General features: G+C 38.3%; 2 protein-coding genes across 2 annotated transcripts; both read right to left on the reverse strand.

The window, feature by feature from the left end:
* Positions 1-4467: 4467 nt before the first annotated feature.
* On the reverse strand, positions 4468-9100 carry ccne2 (cyclin E2). The gene is made up of 11 exons (XM_057340357.1): positions 9017-9100; positions 8031-8072; positions 7862-7940; positions 7727-7774; positions 7040-7185; positions 6745-6880; positions 6493-6639; positions 6107-6337; positions 5914-6025; positions 5659-5816; positions 4468-5571 (listed from the first exon to the last, which is right to left on the reverse strand). Exons 2-11 carry the CDS (start codon positions 8042-8044, stop codon positions 5464-5466), a joined length of 1179 nt encoding a protein of 392 aa, XP_057196340.1. The 5' UTR covers positions 8045-8072; positions 9017-9100; the 3' UTR covers positions 4468-5463.
* Positions 9101-10397: 1297 nt separating this feature from the next.
* tp53inp1 (tumor protein p53 inducible nuclear protein 1) lies at positions 10398-17669 on the reverse strand. The gene is made up of 4 exons (XM_057341060.1): positions 17444-17669; positions 14886-15200; positions 12804-13152; positions 10398-12670 (listed from the first exon to the last, which is right to left on the reverse strand). Exons 2-4 carry the CDS (start codon positions 15004-15006, stop codon positions 12418-12420), a joined length of 723 nt encoding a protein of 240 aa, XP_057197043.1. The 5' UTR covers positions 15007-15200; positions 17444-17669; the 3' UTR covers positions 10398-12417.
* Between the last annotated feature and the right edge of the window lie 1942 nt (positions 17670-19611).

Genomic DNA, 19611 nt, shown 5'->3' on the forward strand with positions numbered 1-19611 from the left:
ACCCTGCTTCAGCACACCTGTCTGTAATTATCCAGCAAACCTGAACACCTTGATTAGATAGTTCAGGTGTGTTTGATTGGGGTTGGAGCTGAAATCTTCAGGACGGTCGATCTCCAGGAGCAGGGTTGGTGACCACTGCTCTAAAGGATGCGGTATACGGAGGATTCTCAACTTGGAATTAAACGAGACGACCTTCGTAGGGCATACTGGCAGAAAAGGAAACAGGAAGTACCACGTTGCTATGACAACACGTTGCATTCGCACACCTGTCAAATTAATTAAAATTATTTCTACATGATTTAAGAGGTAAAAAGTTGGTTAAGTTACTTTCTACCCTAAACAATGCCAAAAGTGTTAAACAAATATACAATTTTTGCCTTAATGTTTCAAAACGTTTAAAATCACTAAACACTGGTAAAACTTTTTACTACATATGCCTGCTAAGATTAAAAAAACGTGACACAAATTGTAAACTGTTATAATTTAAACACCACGTATTTGATTGCATGTGCAGCTGTTGCCCTTTATTCAAATAACAAAGTTGGCCGACGCAGAGAATTGTGGGTTATCTCTAGCAACGAAGGAGAGAGCTCATGTATCCTCCGAATTCCTGTCAAAGAAGGTCGCATTTGAAGGGTGCCTCCGGAGAGTCCTGATTTTATGAAACGAGACAGCCTTGATGACATGGAAGCCTTTGAATGAGACCTCTGGAGGATGCAGCCTTACGAAATGAGAGACAGCCATTGGTTTGCTGTTCAGTACACAACTGGATTTATTGATTGTGAACGCATTTCTGTGATCATTTAGAAAAAAAACTCCATTTAATCTAATATCGTGGGGCATACAGGGCACATCTGTCTGATCAAAGTTCTCCAAGCCATCACAATGCGTCAGTATGTAGGACACATCATTAAAACTAAAGGCACGCATAAAGGTAGTTGAGTCTGGAGTGCTCTTTTTGTTTTGGGGGTTCTTGCAGGGGGGTTGTGAGTTCAGGGTGAGGAGGTGCTAAAGAGGGGGAAATCGTTCCCAGAACTACTCAACAATAACTTGCACAACAGGGGCATTGTAATGAGAGTCTATGGTCTATGTGCCAGTCGCATGTCTGGTAGACACCTCCATGCAGAGAGGCTGGCCGTTGCATTAACATATAGACAGCCTCTTTGAATAACTTTATAAAAGAAAATTTATTACTCATCAATATGGGCAGAACAGGCTTTTATTAAAACATCCAGCTCAGTAGCTTCAGCAAATTCTTAGAATGGAAGCAGCTTCCAATCTAATAAAATCCACACATTGTATAATAAACAAAGTTTGTGTTTGTAGTTTACATGAAGGTTGCAGAGAAACAACTCCACTTGCTTTTCCTGGCAGGTTTAGTTGTTAGAACGACACATCACCGCTGTGCTGTTCCTATCACTACACCAAAAGGCACAGCTCACCTCCTCCACCTTTATAGACTACTTGCATGGCTCATGTGGCCTAAAATGGCCTCCCATTAGTGTGTGTGAAAATCTGTACCGATTGTTGGTAACTCTGTACATACTCAGGACACTGAACTCTGTAAATGTTATAATGTGAGAAGATATTTATTTGAGGTTATTTTGTCATCTAATGCCATGACATTTATAATTTGCCCGGTTTCACAGACAAGGCTTAAGGCTGGTCCCAGACTAAAATGAATGTGTGACCTGTCTTAACTGAATATAACTTGCCCAGAAATGTCTTAAAATATATCTGTGCCATTGTTTTGTTTCGAGATGCACACCTGTAATGTTTTCTTCCAAGGCATTTGTAAAAGCGATATAATTATCTAAATTCAACTAAGGTATAGTCCTGGCTTAAGCTAAACTGTGTCTGGGAAATTATAGATCCTCTTCTTAGTATTATTAACTCATCTCTGACATTAGGACATGTGCCTAAAGCATATAAGGTGGCTGTTATAAGGCCCCTTGTCAAAAAACCCCAACTCGACCCTAGAGAATTAGGGAACTACAGGCCTATATCGAATCTACCTTTCATATCTAAAGTTCTGGAAAAAAGTAGTTTCAACTCAATTATGCTCCTTCCTCCAAAGGAATGACATCAATGAAGAATTACAGTCTGGATTTAGAGCATGTCACAGTACAGAGACTGCTTTGATCAGAGTTACAAATGATCTGCTATTGGCGTCTGACCGAGGTTGTATCTCGTTAATGGTGCTGCTAGACCTTGGTGCTGCTAGACCTTAGTGCTGCATTCGACACCTTTGACCACAGCACACTCCTACATAGACTCGAAAATTACGTCAGCATTAAAGGAATAGCTTTGAAATGGTTTAAATCTTATTTCTCCGACCGTTTTCAATTTGTATCAATAAACAATGAGGTGTCACGCAAATCGCAAGTCCAGTACGGTGTACCACAGGGCTCAGTCTTAGGGCCTCTGCTCTTCGCATTATACATGCTACCTCTAGGAGATATATTAAAGCGACACATAGTTAGCTTTCACTGTTATGCTGATGATACTCAACTTTATATTTCCTCGAAGCCTCATGAAACAAAGCAGTTCCATCGAATAATGGAATGCATAGTCGATATAAAAAACCGGATGAGTTAAAACTTTTTATTACTGAACTCGGACAAAACAGAAGTGTTACTTATTGGATCGAAAACTGCTTTACGTAACAACCAAGAATACTGCTTAATTATTGACGGATGTTCCATAAAACCCTCGTCGTCAGCAAAGAATCTTGGCGTTCTATTCGATAGTAATCTGTCATTTGAGAGCCACGTCGCCAACACCTGTAAAATTGTGTTTTTCCATCTTAAGAATATATCTAAACTATGTCATATGCTATCAATGTCAGATGCAGAGAAGTTAATTCATGCATTCATGACATCAAAACTAGATTACTGTAATGCACTGTTAGGTGGTTGCCCTGCAGGCTTATTACAAAAACTCCAACTGGTCCAAAACGCGGCAGCTCGAGTTCTTACACGTACAAAAAAGTATGAACATATTAGCTCGGTTCGGTCAACCTTGCACTGGTTACCTATAAAGCATCGCGTTAACTTTAAAATCTTGCTTATTACCTATAAAGCCCTACATGGTTTAGCTCCTCAATACTTGAGTGAACTCCTCTTGTATTACAGTCCTTCACGTGCATTACGCTCTCAGGCGTCCTGTCAGTTGGTAATACCTAGAATTTCAAAATCAAGTGCAGGTGGTAGATCCTTTTCCTATCTAGCGCCTAAACTTTGGAATAGTCTTCCCTGCACTGTCCGGGAGGCAGACACACTCTGTCAGTTTAAATCTAGACTAAAGACGCATCTTTTTAATCTTGCATACACTACACTTCCATACTATAAATCCTCTGAGGGCTTAGGCTGCATTAGTTAGATCAACCGGAACCAAAAACACAACTGATGTACTTGTTGCATCAAAGAGTGCAGAACAGTACTCTACTCTCAGCCAGTCTTGTCTCATTGTTCCAAGGTTACCACAGCGAGCAGGATGCAGTTCATGGCCTGACCTGATGATAGAGCGGAGAATGGGAAGCGGCGACCTGACAAGAGCTGAGATGATAGAGCTGGATAAAGAAGGACGCGGTCACCTGACACGTCTTCATGGCCTGACCTGATGGTAGAGCGGAGAATGGGAAGCGGCGACCTGACAAGAGCTGAGATGATAGAGCTGGATAAAGAAGGACGCGGTCACTTGACACGTCTTCACCACAAAATTTCAAATGCTATTAGATTATTAATGATAATCTTAAAACTATAATTGACCTTAAGTTTATTTATTTTTATTTAGCCTTGTTGTACAAGCTCTGTGGAGCTTGTGCAGAGGCAGCAGCTTTTGCCAGAGGGGAACTGGAATCCCCTGGTTGGGCCTGGGTTCTCCTGAGGTTTTTTTTCTCGATTAGAGTTTTGGGTTCCTCGCCACCGTTTGCATACTGTTCTTTTGCACTATTTGCCTGGCCGGGGGGGCTGCTTTAGAATTTTAAAGTTAATTAATATTGCATATAGGAATTTATAGTCTGTTATATTTGACCTGTGCTTCTCTCTCCTTTATCTTAAATGTTTGCTCTTACTGTGCGTGCGTGTGTGCATGCGCGTCTGTGTGTGTGCATACTTGTTTGTGTACGTGTGTGCGTGCGCGTCCGTGTCTATGTGTGTTAGTACGTGTGCATATTGTGTGTGGAGTGTTTTGTATTTGGATATGTCTGTCTTCTGTTTTCACCTTTTTCTTGTTTTTACAGGTATAACTTTAATTGTTTTGCTTATAGTCAATATGTCTTATGTACAGCTGCTTTGTAACAATGAAAATTGTAAAAAGCGCTATATAAATAAAGTTGAGTCTGTGAAACCAGGCCTCATACTTTAAGTGTGGCTTACAGGTCAAAATATTTTGCCGGCCTAGAAAGAAATTCTTATTCTCAATATCAGAATAATCTGCCAGACAGACAAATTCTCATTTCAAATTTTAATATTTTCACATTACAACACTGAGGACATTGCTATTTGTAAGCATATACATCTTATGTACAATTCATTATTTAACAGTGGTCTTATGTGTTCAGTGTAGTTTACAAACACTGGCTCTTAAATCCAGAAGTAAAAAATTTGAAATCAAGCTATGCTACACAACAAACATACAGCATTAAATTCATAAATAAGAAGCACCTCAAATTCATTAAATATGCCTTTGGCATTGAGGAATTTAGAAATTGCAATTCAAATATCAAGTCTAAAAATCTACCAATAGTAAAATAAATATGCAAATTTAATTGAAAATGTTTAGTTTGGTTAAACTTCCGAGGGGGTGAAAACAGTCAAGTCTTTCAGGAATGTCCATGAAAATGAAGTTGCGTGGGAATGACTCAAAACAATATTTTAAAAAGCAAACATTCGCCATAACAGACACTGCTAGACATACAGGGTTTTCCTGTACAACAAGCATGTTTGACCAAGCACCAAGTTATTGGAAAAGCAGATTCAGAACAGTTTCACAACACATTCATAATACAATTAAATCAAATTTACAAAACATAAACTGTAACATTTGTTGTATGAAGGAGCAGCATTTGTGTAGACAACCCTTTAACTTGCAACATGGCCAAATGCACGTTTTTAAGTGCAAGAACGTTGCACTTTCCTTATTCTAGATTAATACATGGATTACCATCCATTCTTTGATGGCAGGCACTTTGAGTACTTCAAATACTGCTTTGAGAAACCATGTCAAAGGACTCTCCCTTTAAGTTCACAGGTCTGGAAAGTCTGTGACCTACAGCTTCTCAGCTGTATGTCGCTTTTTCACATACACCTCCCAAAAACAACTGTACAAAACCCAGCTGTGAAATGAATTGAGGTACCGCAAACAGCTGTTAGTCTCTCTGGGTGTCATAGACTAGGAGGTCTTTATGATGAAACAGTATTTAAATGGAGGACAGGCTCCAATATGTTTTCCTCATACCGATCACACATTAGGAGGCTTTTCTGTGCTTTTAGGTGGGGTCAATAATCCCCCTATAGCCAATGGAGACATTCGATCCAAACTGTCCTGTTGCCGGTCATGTGCTTCACTCTGCAAAGCCAATAAAAAGGGTATTAAACTTTTAAATCTTTATTAAACCCAACTGTGGAGATGATGAACATATGACAGAATACTCACCAGCATGGACAGGTAGTCCACATGGGTCTGTATATTATGACGGTCTTCTGTCGTCACCTTTTTGAAGTCCTTCAACTGCGGTCCAGGCCACTCACGCACCGTCCTAACAAATGGATTCATCCACCGAACGCAGCTTGATATACTCTCCCATGTCAACCCTGGTGAAAAAGAAAAAGTTATTAATCGGGTCTTATTCTTTAAAGATCATACAGATGCAAAAAATAAAAAGTGTAAATTACGTCCCAGATCACTTACCTGATACCTTATAGACCGTTTCAAATGATGTAAAGTGACAAAACGCTCCAGCAGCTAAAACTCCATACTGGTAGTCCAAACAATTAATGTCCAAAATGCAAAGATCCAACAACTGTTATGAAAAAAAATTCAACAGTTAGAAAATGTTAAGAGCTAACCACTCATTCCTATTAAAAACCATCTTAAGATTCACCTGTGTGATCTGAATGAACGTTTCCTGAGAGAACTGAGGAACGAGGAAATCGGCATCATCCTGTAGAGAGTAAACTTGAGTGTAGAGCTTCAACCATGAGATGACAGTCTCTGGACAGAGGTCCCATTTTAATGCCTTCAACATCACAAGCTCTTTTGCTAGAATCTCCTCCTCATTGCACGCCCCGTCAGTCACATAAGCAAACTCTTGGAGCTTTGGAGGATATATTTCCTGTAAGAATCAGAAAAACATTTAAGAGAGTTACAAACATGAACACATTGTGAACATACTGTAACTGCACATAACTATGGTCTTTTCATTTACAAACCTTTTTTTAGATCTGCTATAAAAATCCAAGCCAAATAAAGTCGTAAGAGTTTAACTACCTCCATCTTAGAGGCGATGAAGAGTGAGGTTATGCCAATGAGCTGTAGCTGATCCTTGCCGATGTCATTCTGAGTCAGCATGTAGCGATCAAAGATGTCCTGAGCCAAGTAAAATGTCTCCCGGTGGAGCGTGTAAACCTCGCTCACCTGAGCAAAGCAGATTTACACACCATAAAATCAGCTGTGTATAGACAATGTTGATGGTTTATGAAGTATATCATCATAAAGAAAAGCAAATTATGGCACACTAACCTCCATGAGCCAGTCCAGAAGAATGGACCTCATTTTGGGCTGCATGGATGGATGCTGCTGGATGAAGCCCTTGTCATGTACGTACTTCAGCTCCTTGTTCAGCATCTTTATCCACACATCATCTGAACTGGCCCAGCTGTCAGGACAAACCACACGTGAGCCATTAAAAAAAGGTCAAATACGAAATAGCATTGAAAGGTGTTGGAAAAAAAAGCATTTTATGGGAATAACACAGAATTCTTAAAATTTAAAAATCTACACATTACTAACATTGCATGTGATGTTCAGTTCCTACCTGAGGTTTGGCAGTGGAGAAGGTTTAACAAAGAGGTTTTTGAACTGGAAGCGTTTAAAACCAGAAGGATTATTGGTCTCTTGAAGCTCCTTCTGAGGCGTTTCGATTAAGACACTGGGGCTAATGTCACCTTCAGAACACCGGTTCTAGAAAAAGGAAAAAAACATCTGTTACTAAAGGATAACTCATGAAAGAAACCTTAAATAAAAACATCACTAAGGTTCTAACCTATGCAAATACACATATTGTACATATTTAACAGTTTCTTCATCAACATCACTCAATGTTCTATCAGTATTCATATTCATACAATGACTAAATGTAAATATATATTATAGTATCTTATGTATAGTGTACACAATGATCACTGAATCATGTGCAGCTATGATAGACTATACTTTAAATACATATGTTATGCACTTTTCTGATCTTATGGTGAATTACAATTTTCCATTCAATTTAAGCAAAGCATAAGAGTTTTTCGCGGGCTGATGGATAAAGGACATAAACGCGGGAGGTTCGTGGCGCGCCGCGCGCTCTGATTAACCCACTGACACAATTACTGCGCATGCCTGAACTATTGCTAACAATAAACACACCACTGCTAAAAATAAACGTAATTGTTTACAAGCACTTTACACACAAAAAACAGCCTGGCTCTGTAATACTGACTGAAAATCAAGTCACCTGAATTTCATAGTGCTGTTTCTTGGCTGTAGGGATCCTTCTATTGCACTGTTGAAAATTAGGATATGATGTTAAATATCAGCGCAAACTATTGTAAATATTTTACATTTTAATTTGAGTGAAATAATGACTCACCTCGCCCTTTCTTTTCCGTTGAACTTTGTTGTTCTGTTCGGGTTTGTTTTGATTACTTTCTTGTAATGTGTTACGACCACTAAGTTAAAGAAACAAAAAATGAAATATATTATCGTTTATGAAAGGCGATCGCAAATCAAACATCGAGTTTTTCTTTCAAAATTCTTACCTCCGTTTTGACATTTTCTAAACAATTCTTGGATCTTTTCGCCTGTAAAGAAGAAGCATATAAGGTTAAAAGGTACATTGCAGCGAATATATATTTAGGATAAAAACATTGAATAGACTACAACGTATGCTATCAAACAAAAGCATTATTAAGGAGAATGAATGCATTAATAGACGCATTCAAGAGAAATGTTTGCAGTAAAGAAGCTTATGCTTAGATCCATCTAACGTTAATGTTAACTTAGCTAGGGGGAAGTGTATAACCAGAAATAAATCTACACATTATACAATTAAACCTAAATGCTTATAATAATAAATCTAGAGGCATTAACGTAAATGCAAATTCTACCGAAGCAGTATTATTATCCAGTGTTAGTTTAGTAAAACCAGAAATACATGATCCAGTTCTGTAGGTACATGAAAGGACAGTCCGCGCCAATTTACATGAAGCGGGAGACTACAGCTGCCCCCACAAAACCCCCCATTTAAACACGTAAAAAGCTAATTTAACACCATCTTAACAAAAATACGGATTGGGTGACATCGCTTACGTGTATAAATTCAACAACACGTTTCTTAGTATCGCTTATTTTCTTTATTTCTCAGAGTAGTTTGCCAAGAGACGTCCACGTACATACATACAAAGATCTAATCTGGCGCCTAGCAAAACTGGCTAATTTTCAGCAACATCCCAGCCATTAAGGTGAAAATTACATCAAATATTAGACTTCTCCTATTTACATAAAGTATTAAATGTGGTCTCCGTGTAACTAAAGTTTTCGAAAAAGCTGTTTTAAGAGGTTTTAAGGGTGTCTTCCTTAGTCGTAGCTGGCTGGCTAAAATGGCAACATAGTTGTTTTTCAAGCCGAAATGCAACACGAAACAACAACAACATACTAATTAAACAAGTTGGGGACAAAAGTATGCATCATTAAAATCAATATCTTAAAATTAAAGTTGAATAAAAAGAGAAGTAAGTATCCTTACCGCAGTGTTGTTGAGTGCGAATGAATGAATAGCTGGCGCCAAGCTATATAAAGTCCAGCTGCCTGCGGCCACTGCGCATGCGTCGCTCCCCTTTCAAGCTTAAAATCACTCCAAACTTTGATATTACATCAAGCTTTTAGACTCAAAATAATGAAAGGGCCACGTGTGTGGATAGTCTACATTCAGCTGCATGGATTTCGAAACGACTAGTCTAATAGCTTCCACTAAACCTGAAGGAAAGTGTATGATTTTCAGACCGGCTGATTGCCGCGTCGACATTTGGTTTAAATATTTAAAAAAGAGCGCTTTCCTGATTTCCCGGTTTAAAAAATCCGGGGCTTGAGGACCTTATGCATCACATGCGGTTATGCCTTTATGTAAGATAATACATTTGTTGTATTTACAAGGAGTTTTTTTGACTCTTCGAATACAGTTCCTAGTTTTGACAGCGTCTAGTAGGCGGAGCTTTGCATGTGTCTGGCCAATCAGCGTTATTTAAAGAGAAACAACGTGGTCTTGTAAACAAACCCACGAGAGAGGAGAGAACCAATTCTGACAGCGCCAGTACAAGAGGAAAGCGATAATATCAAAGTTTGTTCGACTAGTTTGTGTTTTGTACATAAACATGCGAACGTGTAAACGTTGTTTCTAAAACCGTTAGAAATAATGAACATGTCTGCAGAACAAATAAAAATACATTTAATTCTAAGTATTAAAAATATGTGATGAACTAATAAGCATGATAACAGCAGGCACTGCCATCCAACAGAGATGTCTTTGAATGCTTTAAAGTAAAACTGCGAACGTGACGTGAAAGTAAAGCAAATTCAGTAGACCGAAATTTGTATGCTAGTCTGCTTTCTTTGTATGCTAGTCTACGTCACATCCGGGATGTATTGTCTGCTAAGATGTTACCAAAGACTATAGATGTTACGTTCAACTTCTTATTGATTTACAATACACAATTATTAAATTTACTTTAGATATTTAAAATATCCCCAAATATTTGAAATATCACCACAAAGATGTTTCGTATTGCATTATTTGAAAGTCATTTAAATTTTTGCTTGGACAAAAAGTCAGCAAGCCTACTACCCGTCAGCATCTGTGAGTTTAATAGGACAAGGTGGAAGTTAAAAATCTACATTATCAAAACTAATACCCACACTGTTACTATAATTATTAGACTTGTAATATCCATGTCCTAGGAACATTCAGAGATTAGCTGGATTTTGTTACCATTAGGTATTGGTTCAAGGGAAATCTTTTATTATAGTTTAGTGAGGTGATTAAATGACACATGCCAGAATAAACAGCCCTGCAAATCTATAAACTCCACAAAATATATAGCTTTTTAATAATAGAAAAAAACACATGAGCATGTATTAAAACATTTATTGAGAGTATACATACCGACAAATAGTTGGTTTTGAAGACATATGAAATGAACAATTTATTTGCAAATTATACTATGCATATAAAACAGTTTGTATGTGACATGCATTCAAAACATATCAGTTCAAGAAACAGATAAATAAACAATGCTAAAACCTTACACTTTTGGCAAAGTGCTGTATTATTCCAGTAAACTTAAAATCAACCAAAGCACATTCTAAAACATAGCAATGCCACAGAAAAAAATCTTCACACGTTAAACAAAGAAAACGTTTTGCTACATTTTGTGTAAAAAGTTGACAGAGTAAGTGGCTCACAGAGACGAGATAATCCTCTGTGCATAGTCAATTACATTTGTTTGTGTCCCTTTGGACAAATTTCAAGTTCTTCACGGATGCATTGTCATACTGTTCACCTGGAAGGCACATGATCCCCAAATGCAATTCAAGGCAAAATAAATCCCTGTTATGAATACCAAACATCAGGCACCTACCGACATAGGGAAAGAGGGCCTGTCTTGTATTACCCATGGAAAATGAATAGAACGTTAAATCCCTTTCATTCCCTTCATCCACAGAGTAAATGTCAGGATGTACTAGCCAACACAGACTAATGCAAGCAGAAAAAGAGAAGAGGGTTAGTAACCCTTAAGTCTTTGAATGTCCTCATACCTTCCATACACAGGTACACATGACACACTGACCATGTTAACCGAGTCAGATGTCTTCCTTGAGTTGCACACGCATGTTATATGCATTCTTTTGAATGTCAGCGTTACTGAATTCAGTTTCATTCATTTAGGGGAAACATTTACCTTGGCAGTGTCACCAGAAATTAAGAATAAAGAATGACAAACATAACATACAACATTTTTTTGAAAGTTTGTTGCTACTTTAAATATTTCGTTCAAATACAACTTGTAACTAGTCAGATAAAACATAGGCATATAACACAAAGTGTCACTACAATGTTAACAGTTTCACGCCGTCGTCAAAGGTTTGAACAGTCTTTTAAGAGAGAGTTCATTTTCACAGTCCTCACAGGATGAGCAACATTTAGCTTTCATTCAAATTGTGACACGCATGTTTTTGTTAAAGATTTACGTGAATTTCAAACGTTTCCACAAGGTGACATACACATAAACAAAGTTAGAGGTTCTCCAGTATGTACAAAGACTATTTACCATCTGCAATTTTAATCTGCATTTTAGCAAAGGTGAACAGTGATGACCCTGAGACATGTGCTGCAGATATGCAAATATGGAAAATAACACAACACACTTTTTTTCGTTTGTTTTTCGCCTGTTGGAAAACTAGCACTACACAGTCATACATCGAATCAGTCACTAAAATAGGGAAAACTGCTGCTTACATCATATCGATGCAGATAACATACACTCTTATCAAATTCATACTGATATGTAATATTCTCTATATTTTTTCGTTTGAAAATATTTTGGAAGTTTTTTTAAATATATTTAACATTTTAAAATCTACTACAGAAACAAGGCTTTTAGTGATAATAAAACTAGTATATTTTACAAATGTTTTTTTTAAAGAGAGAAAAAAATAAAAAGGAAGAAAGCACTGTTCTAGAGTCACAGGCAGGTTCCTTCCCAACCAGAAAGTGCTGCTAACACTTCGGTCACTCATGTGAACTGAGTATGGCTTTAAAGTAACGCACTGTGTCTATAAAGCAGCTAGGGAAGGGAGATGGTGAAAGGCTAAAAAACATGTCAAGCTGCCTGTACTAAAACACCACGTTCAGTCTAACAACTAAGGGAAGCTCATGTGACGGTAACACAATTCAACCCTCATGACACACGAGACCGAACATAAAAGATGTTCAGAAAGGAAACGCATGACACAGACACATTCAGATTGAGTGGAACCTGCCGTGAAGTAAAGTGACCAATGGCATTGATTCTAAAGGACTCCAATCCTTCTGGCGAAAGACTGATTCTCCCAGCGTGAAGGGGAGGACGGGGGAGTGCGGAGGGGACCATTTCAGTAGTTGTACTGCCTCTGTCCCGGCTGGTGAACGAAGCCTACAGTGGCTTTAGCCTGTCTGGCACCACCATTGCGCAGCAGGTTGAGCCGACGGAGGGCATTGCGGGACAGTTGCTGACGCTCAACGTTTTCTCGGATGCGTTGGGCCAGGCGAATGTTCTTGGCCTGCTCCAGGAAGCCTGCGTGGGCAGCGACCAGGGCGGCTGCGTAGCAGCCAGAGGGGCGATTTGGTCTGCGCTGAACTTCAGACCTGCAAAGTTAAACAGATCAAACTCTCTTAATCACTATTCAACAATAATTGTATTTTTAAAGAATAAATGAAAACTTAAAAATTAATTTTAGTGTACTTCGGTATACTATTAAGAGAATATGCATTGCTCTACCTTAAAATCGATTTCTCACGAGTGCCGTCCTTAGCGGGCCGTTGACGTGGGCTGTGGAAGGCATACACAGACATGCTGGGGTGTTCGATCAGCAGGTTCTCCAGCGGACTCGTCTCCAATAGAATCGGAGCGCTGCCCCCAGCCATGAAGCACGGCGGAGGGGTGATAAACCAGCTCTCTTCCAACCCACACGCTGCCTCTATACGCATAAAGCTGTTGTCTTCCGCATCAGTGTCTGCCGAGTCCAGAGACGAGCAGGAGGAGCAGCGCACAGTAGCGTCGGGAGGAGCAACATCATCTGTACACACCTCCACTAGATCATCGTCGCATGCGCTGGAGCAGGCCTTCGCTACAGGGACAGAATAAAGATAATGAGATATATCAATTTAGGTCAGGAAGTCAAGATTAATTACTGGTATTAAACTTTTAGATCACTGATGTCCTTCTAAAACCGTGTATCTCCATATTTCGTGATTTTTATTTTTACCCATAAATCATTATTATTAGTCAACCATTATGTTTGTCACTGGGTTTTGCAAAAATCTAACCAATAATAAAAAATATTGAAAAGTGCTTGTCAACTCTGACAACACAATATTTAATCATTTAAAATGTACACAATGTTTTCATTTCCTGATAAACATTGAATTTGGACATGCGAGGCTTTGAAAGGACAGCAGCGATATGTAACCAAACCTTCACTGTTTGTATCAAATCACGTGGTTTGCTGAGGTGAAATGAGCTATTGCATTACTAACCGATTTTGCTCGGCAGATGATTAGAAGGGTTAAAAAACATAATTCATTAAAATAGTCACCGTTTAATGTGGAAACTATCTGAACACAAAATTATTAGAAGAAACAGATATATTTGATCAGAAAACGTTGCATAAAAGAAAAACGTGCCACTGGTTCTATTGAAAAACGAGTCACGCGTTTAGACAGACGAACCCAAAGAGCAAATATTTTTGTTCTATTCATATTCTTCATGGCTTCTGGCAGGTAACCAAAAATGGTGTAAACAGCTGGCTTTTTGGGCAGAGCATTTAAAGTGTTGCATATTCAGCGGCCACTAGACGGCAGTATGACTGAACATTCCTTCCACCCATACATGAAGTCAGAGCCAGAACCAGAACATTTAGGTGGACTTTGGGTCCTTTAAATATTCAGAAAAGTTGTTGATCAATATTGTTTTTTTTTCTATTAGCTGATTATTACATTTTTTATTAGTTACATTCCTGCTTGAATTTACCAAACATTGATGCAGCTCAAGTGCAAAACGCAACTTTGCAATGAAAATATCATAACAGCTTTGTATTTGCATTAAACCTAATATAAAAACTTACTTGTCACGAGACAAGTTCCACGCCCATAACATCAATGTTATGATACACACAGAACTTCCTTTGGAGAGAGCCACACCTTGTTTATCTACAGTTCTGCCAGATGACATCAAACATTTTCTGAACTCAGCTGGTTAAGAAGGCTCTTAACCCTCTTACTGAACTCTTCAATGTCCAGGACAAGCCTGTTAACCTCTAATCCTCTCAACATTATGGGAAACTGTTGTATGCTGTTGTACCACCTTCAGTCAGGCTAAACGCAGGAATAACAAGAGAAATGGCATTCACTCCCCTGCTGTCTAGCTCAGCCTTCAGGCAACGATTAATGTTTGTAATTGGTGCTTGTCCAAGACCTACTCATGCTACGGTAATTTAATCTGTCCTATTTTTACAGCAGACCTCATTGCAAACACTTTTGTCTGACAGGCTAAGAGCCTTCTCGCCCATAAACGTGTATGTCTATCACATAAAGATGAACTGGGCCAACCAGATTTCACTGCACCTGAAATATTCACACATATGTACAATATGGGAAGGGGGTGTATGGTGTATGCAGGCCTTCAGATGAACATGCATCATATGAATAAGGGCATCAATAATTCTTATCAGTTCAATGAAAAGCTCAAGTTTAATACGAAATAAACATGCTCATTACTCACAGTTACACAATACAGATTTTCAGTCCTGGACATAAAATCCATATTTCATTTAAGGAAACAGGTACCAAAAAGATGTCTCACCTAGATAATCAACCAGGATCCATTCATCATCCTCCTCCTTCTCATTAAAGTCTGGATCTTCAGAACATCCGCTGCCCTCCAGGGAGTCTCCAAACAAGACGCTGGTGAACCTCTGGAACATGATGGCGTTCCGGGGAGAGGCTGGACGGTCCTGCTGGCGGTAGGTGAAGGCCAGGCTCTTTGGTCATCAGCTGCAAGAGCCGTTCACTGAGATCTTGGTAAAGGTGCTGAAGTGCATTAGTTACTAATTTTCAGTTGAGAAACACCCGATGATGTGCAGCCATAGCTCTTGGTGGTTGTGCAAAAACAAAGGCCCTGGAGGAGGAAAGAGAAGAACACTGTATCACGGGCAAACTCTGAAACAAACAAATGATCATCATCTCATTATATCAGAGATAAAATATCACAGATTAAAGGTGTTAAGTAAATCACTTCTGTGATATGAATACATCATAGACATAAAGAAGCTGAGAACAATTTTGACAAAATTATTTTCTAAAGATAAGCCATCAAGTACAAGCATTCAATAACATCAAGAGACCCAACAGGAAAATCAGGGCTTGAAATTTTAAAAATCAAGAATCTTTCTATGTCACTAAGCAAATTTGTGAGCTACTGGAAAGGTATCGCTTCCACTGAAGAACACAAGATTATTCCCAGATCATGGCGGTAACATGAAGCATCAGATTTTACACACAATCATGGAGTCCATACCAGCCCAACCACAGACATTCAATATACAAAAGGTGAACAAAACATTGCTCCTCAAGTGCAACTTTTTATTAGTTTAGCGCAAACATTCATGTTGATAATAGACAAAAAAACATTTTCACTAGTTTTGGACCACAGATCAGCCAAAACAAAGCAGTCTAATATGTCTCAGATGTCACAGATACTGCCTGTGTTTCTCACCCCTGAAGCTGATGCCTATGAAAACTGATCTTTGAACAGATCCACCCCACCTCGTTAGCACCATGACACATAAGGGTACACTTATCGGTTGTTTTGCCTGTGACAACAAAGACAGACAGCTGTGAAATGAAGAACTGCAAGCTGTTTTCAACTCTATGCTTCACTAAGACAATACTACCAATTTATTCTTTCTTCCACCTGCTCATATTGTCATGACAGCATTGTCTATTTAGGGGGCTGGGCACAAATTATGGGGTCACATACAGAACCCCAAATAGAGGATTAAGCAGACATTCACAGATAAGCACAATTGAGGAGTCGTTTGTGTTAAAGATAATGCCAGCATTATGCATCCCAAAGGCAACCTTTTTTATCAACAGACACAAATTAGACAGAACTGAGAACTTCATGTATCAACCATGTCAAAGATGTTTGGCCAAGCCGTCTAGTTTACATCGTTTGAGATGGATAGTCATTTCAGGGCGGAAGTGCATTTTCAGATTTTAACTGAAGATTATGAGGGTACATGAATGTTAAAAAGAAAATGGCCCACATTGATAAGCTATTTACTATAAACGCTGCAATATTTCATGAAAAAAACAAGAATGGTCATTTTTAATTTCACTGGTACTTTAAATGCCATTGATTCTAAGCGTCGAACAAGCCGCAAATTTTGAAATATAATAAAGAAAATGCAAGCTATACGTGCAGTTTATGCACATGACAAGACAGTGGATCAGTAATGGCCGAGATGAACGACGGAATTTAAGAGGAATATATTGAAATTGTATTCAGGCTATTCCGCAACATCCTTATGGAGGGAGAGATTTACATCGTCGCTAGTAGGCCCAACTACCTGACCTATATCAGTGTTTATTTTACGTCGAATTCAGATACAAATTTGAGATTATCGTTCCAATATTTCCTACACAGCATTTATGAAAAAGAACCTGACCTGGAATGCAGCAAAACAAGATACTTTATTACACACTAATGACACACCACATAGGCTACTTATTCGCGGTAAACGTAAATCCTACTTTTCATTAAAACCAATAAACCCCTAATGACTATAAATGAAATTATTGTATACAGATTGTTATATTTTTATAAATATTATTAAACAACATAATACAAAAATATTACAATCACAAGTAGAAATGCATGCTGGGAAAACGCATCATTCGGTTATTACCATAATTGCACAGGTGTGGAAATACACGAAAGCTGTATTTGTAGTCATATATGACGGTTTCTAGACCTGTACACACACAGACTGGTCGACGGACGGATGAGTGGTGAAACCCTACACCCACCGACAGGGCGGACTGCAAACCCAAACGCTTTAAACTGGCAGTGCTGAACAAAGCTTAATCCGTGAAATCCAAACATGCTCAAATTGCAGAAACAACGAACACATATCAGATCGCCATGGTGCCATATGCAGAAACGACACATTTCACGAAGGATGCATTTTTATGCATATTTCTAAACACTAAACCTTTGTTCAGAAAACAGTTTTCTTTTCGCAACCTCTGTTGATCATTTTGTTAAAATATGTTTGGTATTTGCTGGGGCCGCAAGCATTTCCATAACGTAATTAAACGAAGTGTCAATCGATCAACAACAAAGAGCTTTTAACTCACCTGCGGCAAAAAAGTGATGTAAACAGGAAGAAGGTTGGCTTCAAGAACAAAACAAATCACTTCAAGTGTTTGAGGTAGAGTATTTGTCGTAGGAAATATAAAAATATATAAATACAATTCTTCTCGGAAGAAATTAAAAGTTTGAGGACCCTTTATTTCGGAGTTTCGTTGTCGGTTGTTTCGCGTTTCTTCTCCGAGGTCTCAACTGCTCCCTTTGTTATTGTTGTGGAAATGAACAGCTGATCGGGCGTTACGCAGCAGAGGACTGCCCATGGGCGGGTTTTACGGGGATCTTCTCAGCCAATGTAACGACGCCCCTGACTGTGACTGACTGTCACCAACGCACGTGACCACGTGCCGGGAAAGGCAAGACCGGGCATAGCGCTCCATGTTAAGGAGTGTCATGTAATATTTTTAAATTTCTACAAAACTTTGACTTGATTTATTTGTTTGAATAATTTTATTGTTGGGTTAATGTGCTTTTTGTTCGATAGTACAAAAGCAAGTCACGCATGCTTAACACTGGACGTTATTGTAGATTGTAGACCATTCATTTTACACAGGCAAGAATAAAAGATAGTAGTACATCCAGAACAACTTTAAAATGCCTGAAGTTTATTTTTAACTAGTGCAACAATGTTTTCATGTCCTTTTAAACATTATAGTTAATAGTTTAGTTAATGTATAAGTAAATATATTAATTTGTAATCTATTCAGTTCATTAATCGGCATCCATCTTAACAAACCTTTAAAAGCGGATACGACAATGTACCGTTACACTGTCTTCAACACAAATATAGCCAGGGTGAACCCTGACAAAAAGTGACAAGTAAATTAAATTCATTTATTTTATTTACCAATTTTTTTTAACATAAAATATATTTAAATATGTTTAAAAAGAAATGGCAGAGTCATTTAAGAGTCATAAATCTAGTCATGAAGGCAATCAATTGCATGGGTTAGTAGGAAATAAAACAGTTAAGTAGTCACCATACAATAATATTTTCCAGCAGTATGCTGGGAATGAAGTATTCCGGAGCGCTGTGTAATAAAAATGTTTGTTTAACTGCTGAATGCATTGAACTGCCATCTTGAGGTAAAGGTACATTTTTAGGCCTTTCTGGGTAAAAATGTCTAGAACAAAAGAGTGAAATCTTCCCTATAACAAGCACTCCACACCCCTCACCTCCTCTCAGATGAATGTATTTGAGAATCTTGTTTTGTTAAGAGAGGCCTGGTCTAAACAACCCATTTTCTCACCTATTAAAACTTATAGAGACAAAAGGACTTACACAGCAAAGACATGACATGTTCAGCAGATATTGCATCATCTATAATATTCAGCATGATTCACCTGCTAATTCGTCCCACTGCCTGTCATAAAGAAATATATTATTATTGTCTGTGTACCTTTGAAAATAATGCACTGAAAATGAACTGATCAAGATGTAATTAGGACACATTCATTCTTACCTTTTTAAACATCTTGCTCCACCCATCTCGCTTTTGTTCAGTTTATTTAGTTGAATTAGTTTCAATGTATACATTTTAAAAATATTTATAGGCTAATCTTAATTTAAAATAGTAAAGCTATATATAATCAAACATTATTTAAAATGTAGTGTAACATATGTCTGTGTATATCTAAATATTTTCTTTAAGAAGGTATACTTGTGCACTAAATTAGAAATAAAACCAGGATGTACCTTACACCAATACACAATATTAATCTTTCTGTCCTGTGATCTTTAACCTTTTCACTGCGATTGAAAGAGCCTGAACTTTCTTTTATTGTTTAGAGGTTTGTCGCTGACACTAACCATTTTTAAACTGTCCATTTCCATTGTCCCAGGACTGGTCACTCCGGTGTACGGGAGAGACAGCCTTCCTGCTAAATAAATACATCCCTCCCTGTGTATTTTCCCACTCCAGGATGACGTGAGAGTGAATCAGCGTTCTCATGCTCTGTCATCGTGTTTTCCTCCTCCTCTGGACTTTTCATTATTTATCCTCCAAGACAAGGCCACACCTGCTCACTGTAGTTAAACCATGAAGATAAGCTATAACCCACCCTGACCTCAACAGGCCTTGTCACAAAAGTTGCATCGGACATGTCAACTCACTGATTAAAATGGGTCAATAAGACAGTTTGCTTCCTATTTTAAAAT

This window comes from Triplophysa rosa, linkage group LG8 (assembly GCF_024868665.1).
Source record: "Triplophysa rosa linkage group LG8, Trosa_1v2, whole genome shotgun sequence".
Lineage (NCBI taxonomy): Eukaryota > Metazoa > Chordata > Actinopteri > Cypriniformes > Nemacheilidae > Triplophysa > Triplophysa rosa.

What these genes read in the sequence shown, in the direction of transcription:
- ccne2 (XM_057340357.1), bottom strand. An exon ending in AACAGCACTATGAAATTCAG is followed by an intron (nt 7,186 to 7,726) that starts GTGACTTGATTT and finishes TCCTTTTTCTAG; the next exon opens with AACCGGTGTTCTGAAGGTGA. An exon ending in TTCTGGACTGGCTCATGGAG is followed by an intron (nt 6,640 to 6,744) that starts GTTAGTGTGCCA and finishes TGCTTTGCTCAG; the next exon opens with GTGAGCGAGGTTTACACGCT.
- tp53inp1 (XM_057341060.1), bottom strand. Translation starts at nt 15,006, where the DNA reads ATGTTCCAGAGGTTCACCAGCGTCTTGTTTGGAGACTCCCTGGAGGGC. An exon ending in GATCCTGGTTGATTATCTAG is followed by an intron (nt 13,153 to 14,885) that starts GTGAGACATCTT and finishes CTGTCCCTGTAG; the next exon opens with CGAAGGCCTGCTCCAGCGCA. An exon ending in CGTGAGAAATCGATTTTAAG is followed by an intron (nt 12,671 to 12,803) that starts GTAGAGCAATGC and finishes TTAACTTTGCAG; the next exon opens with GTCTGAAGTTCAGCGCAGAC.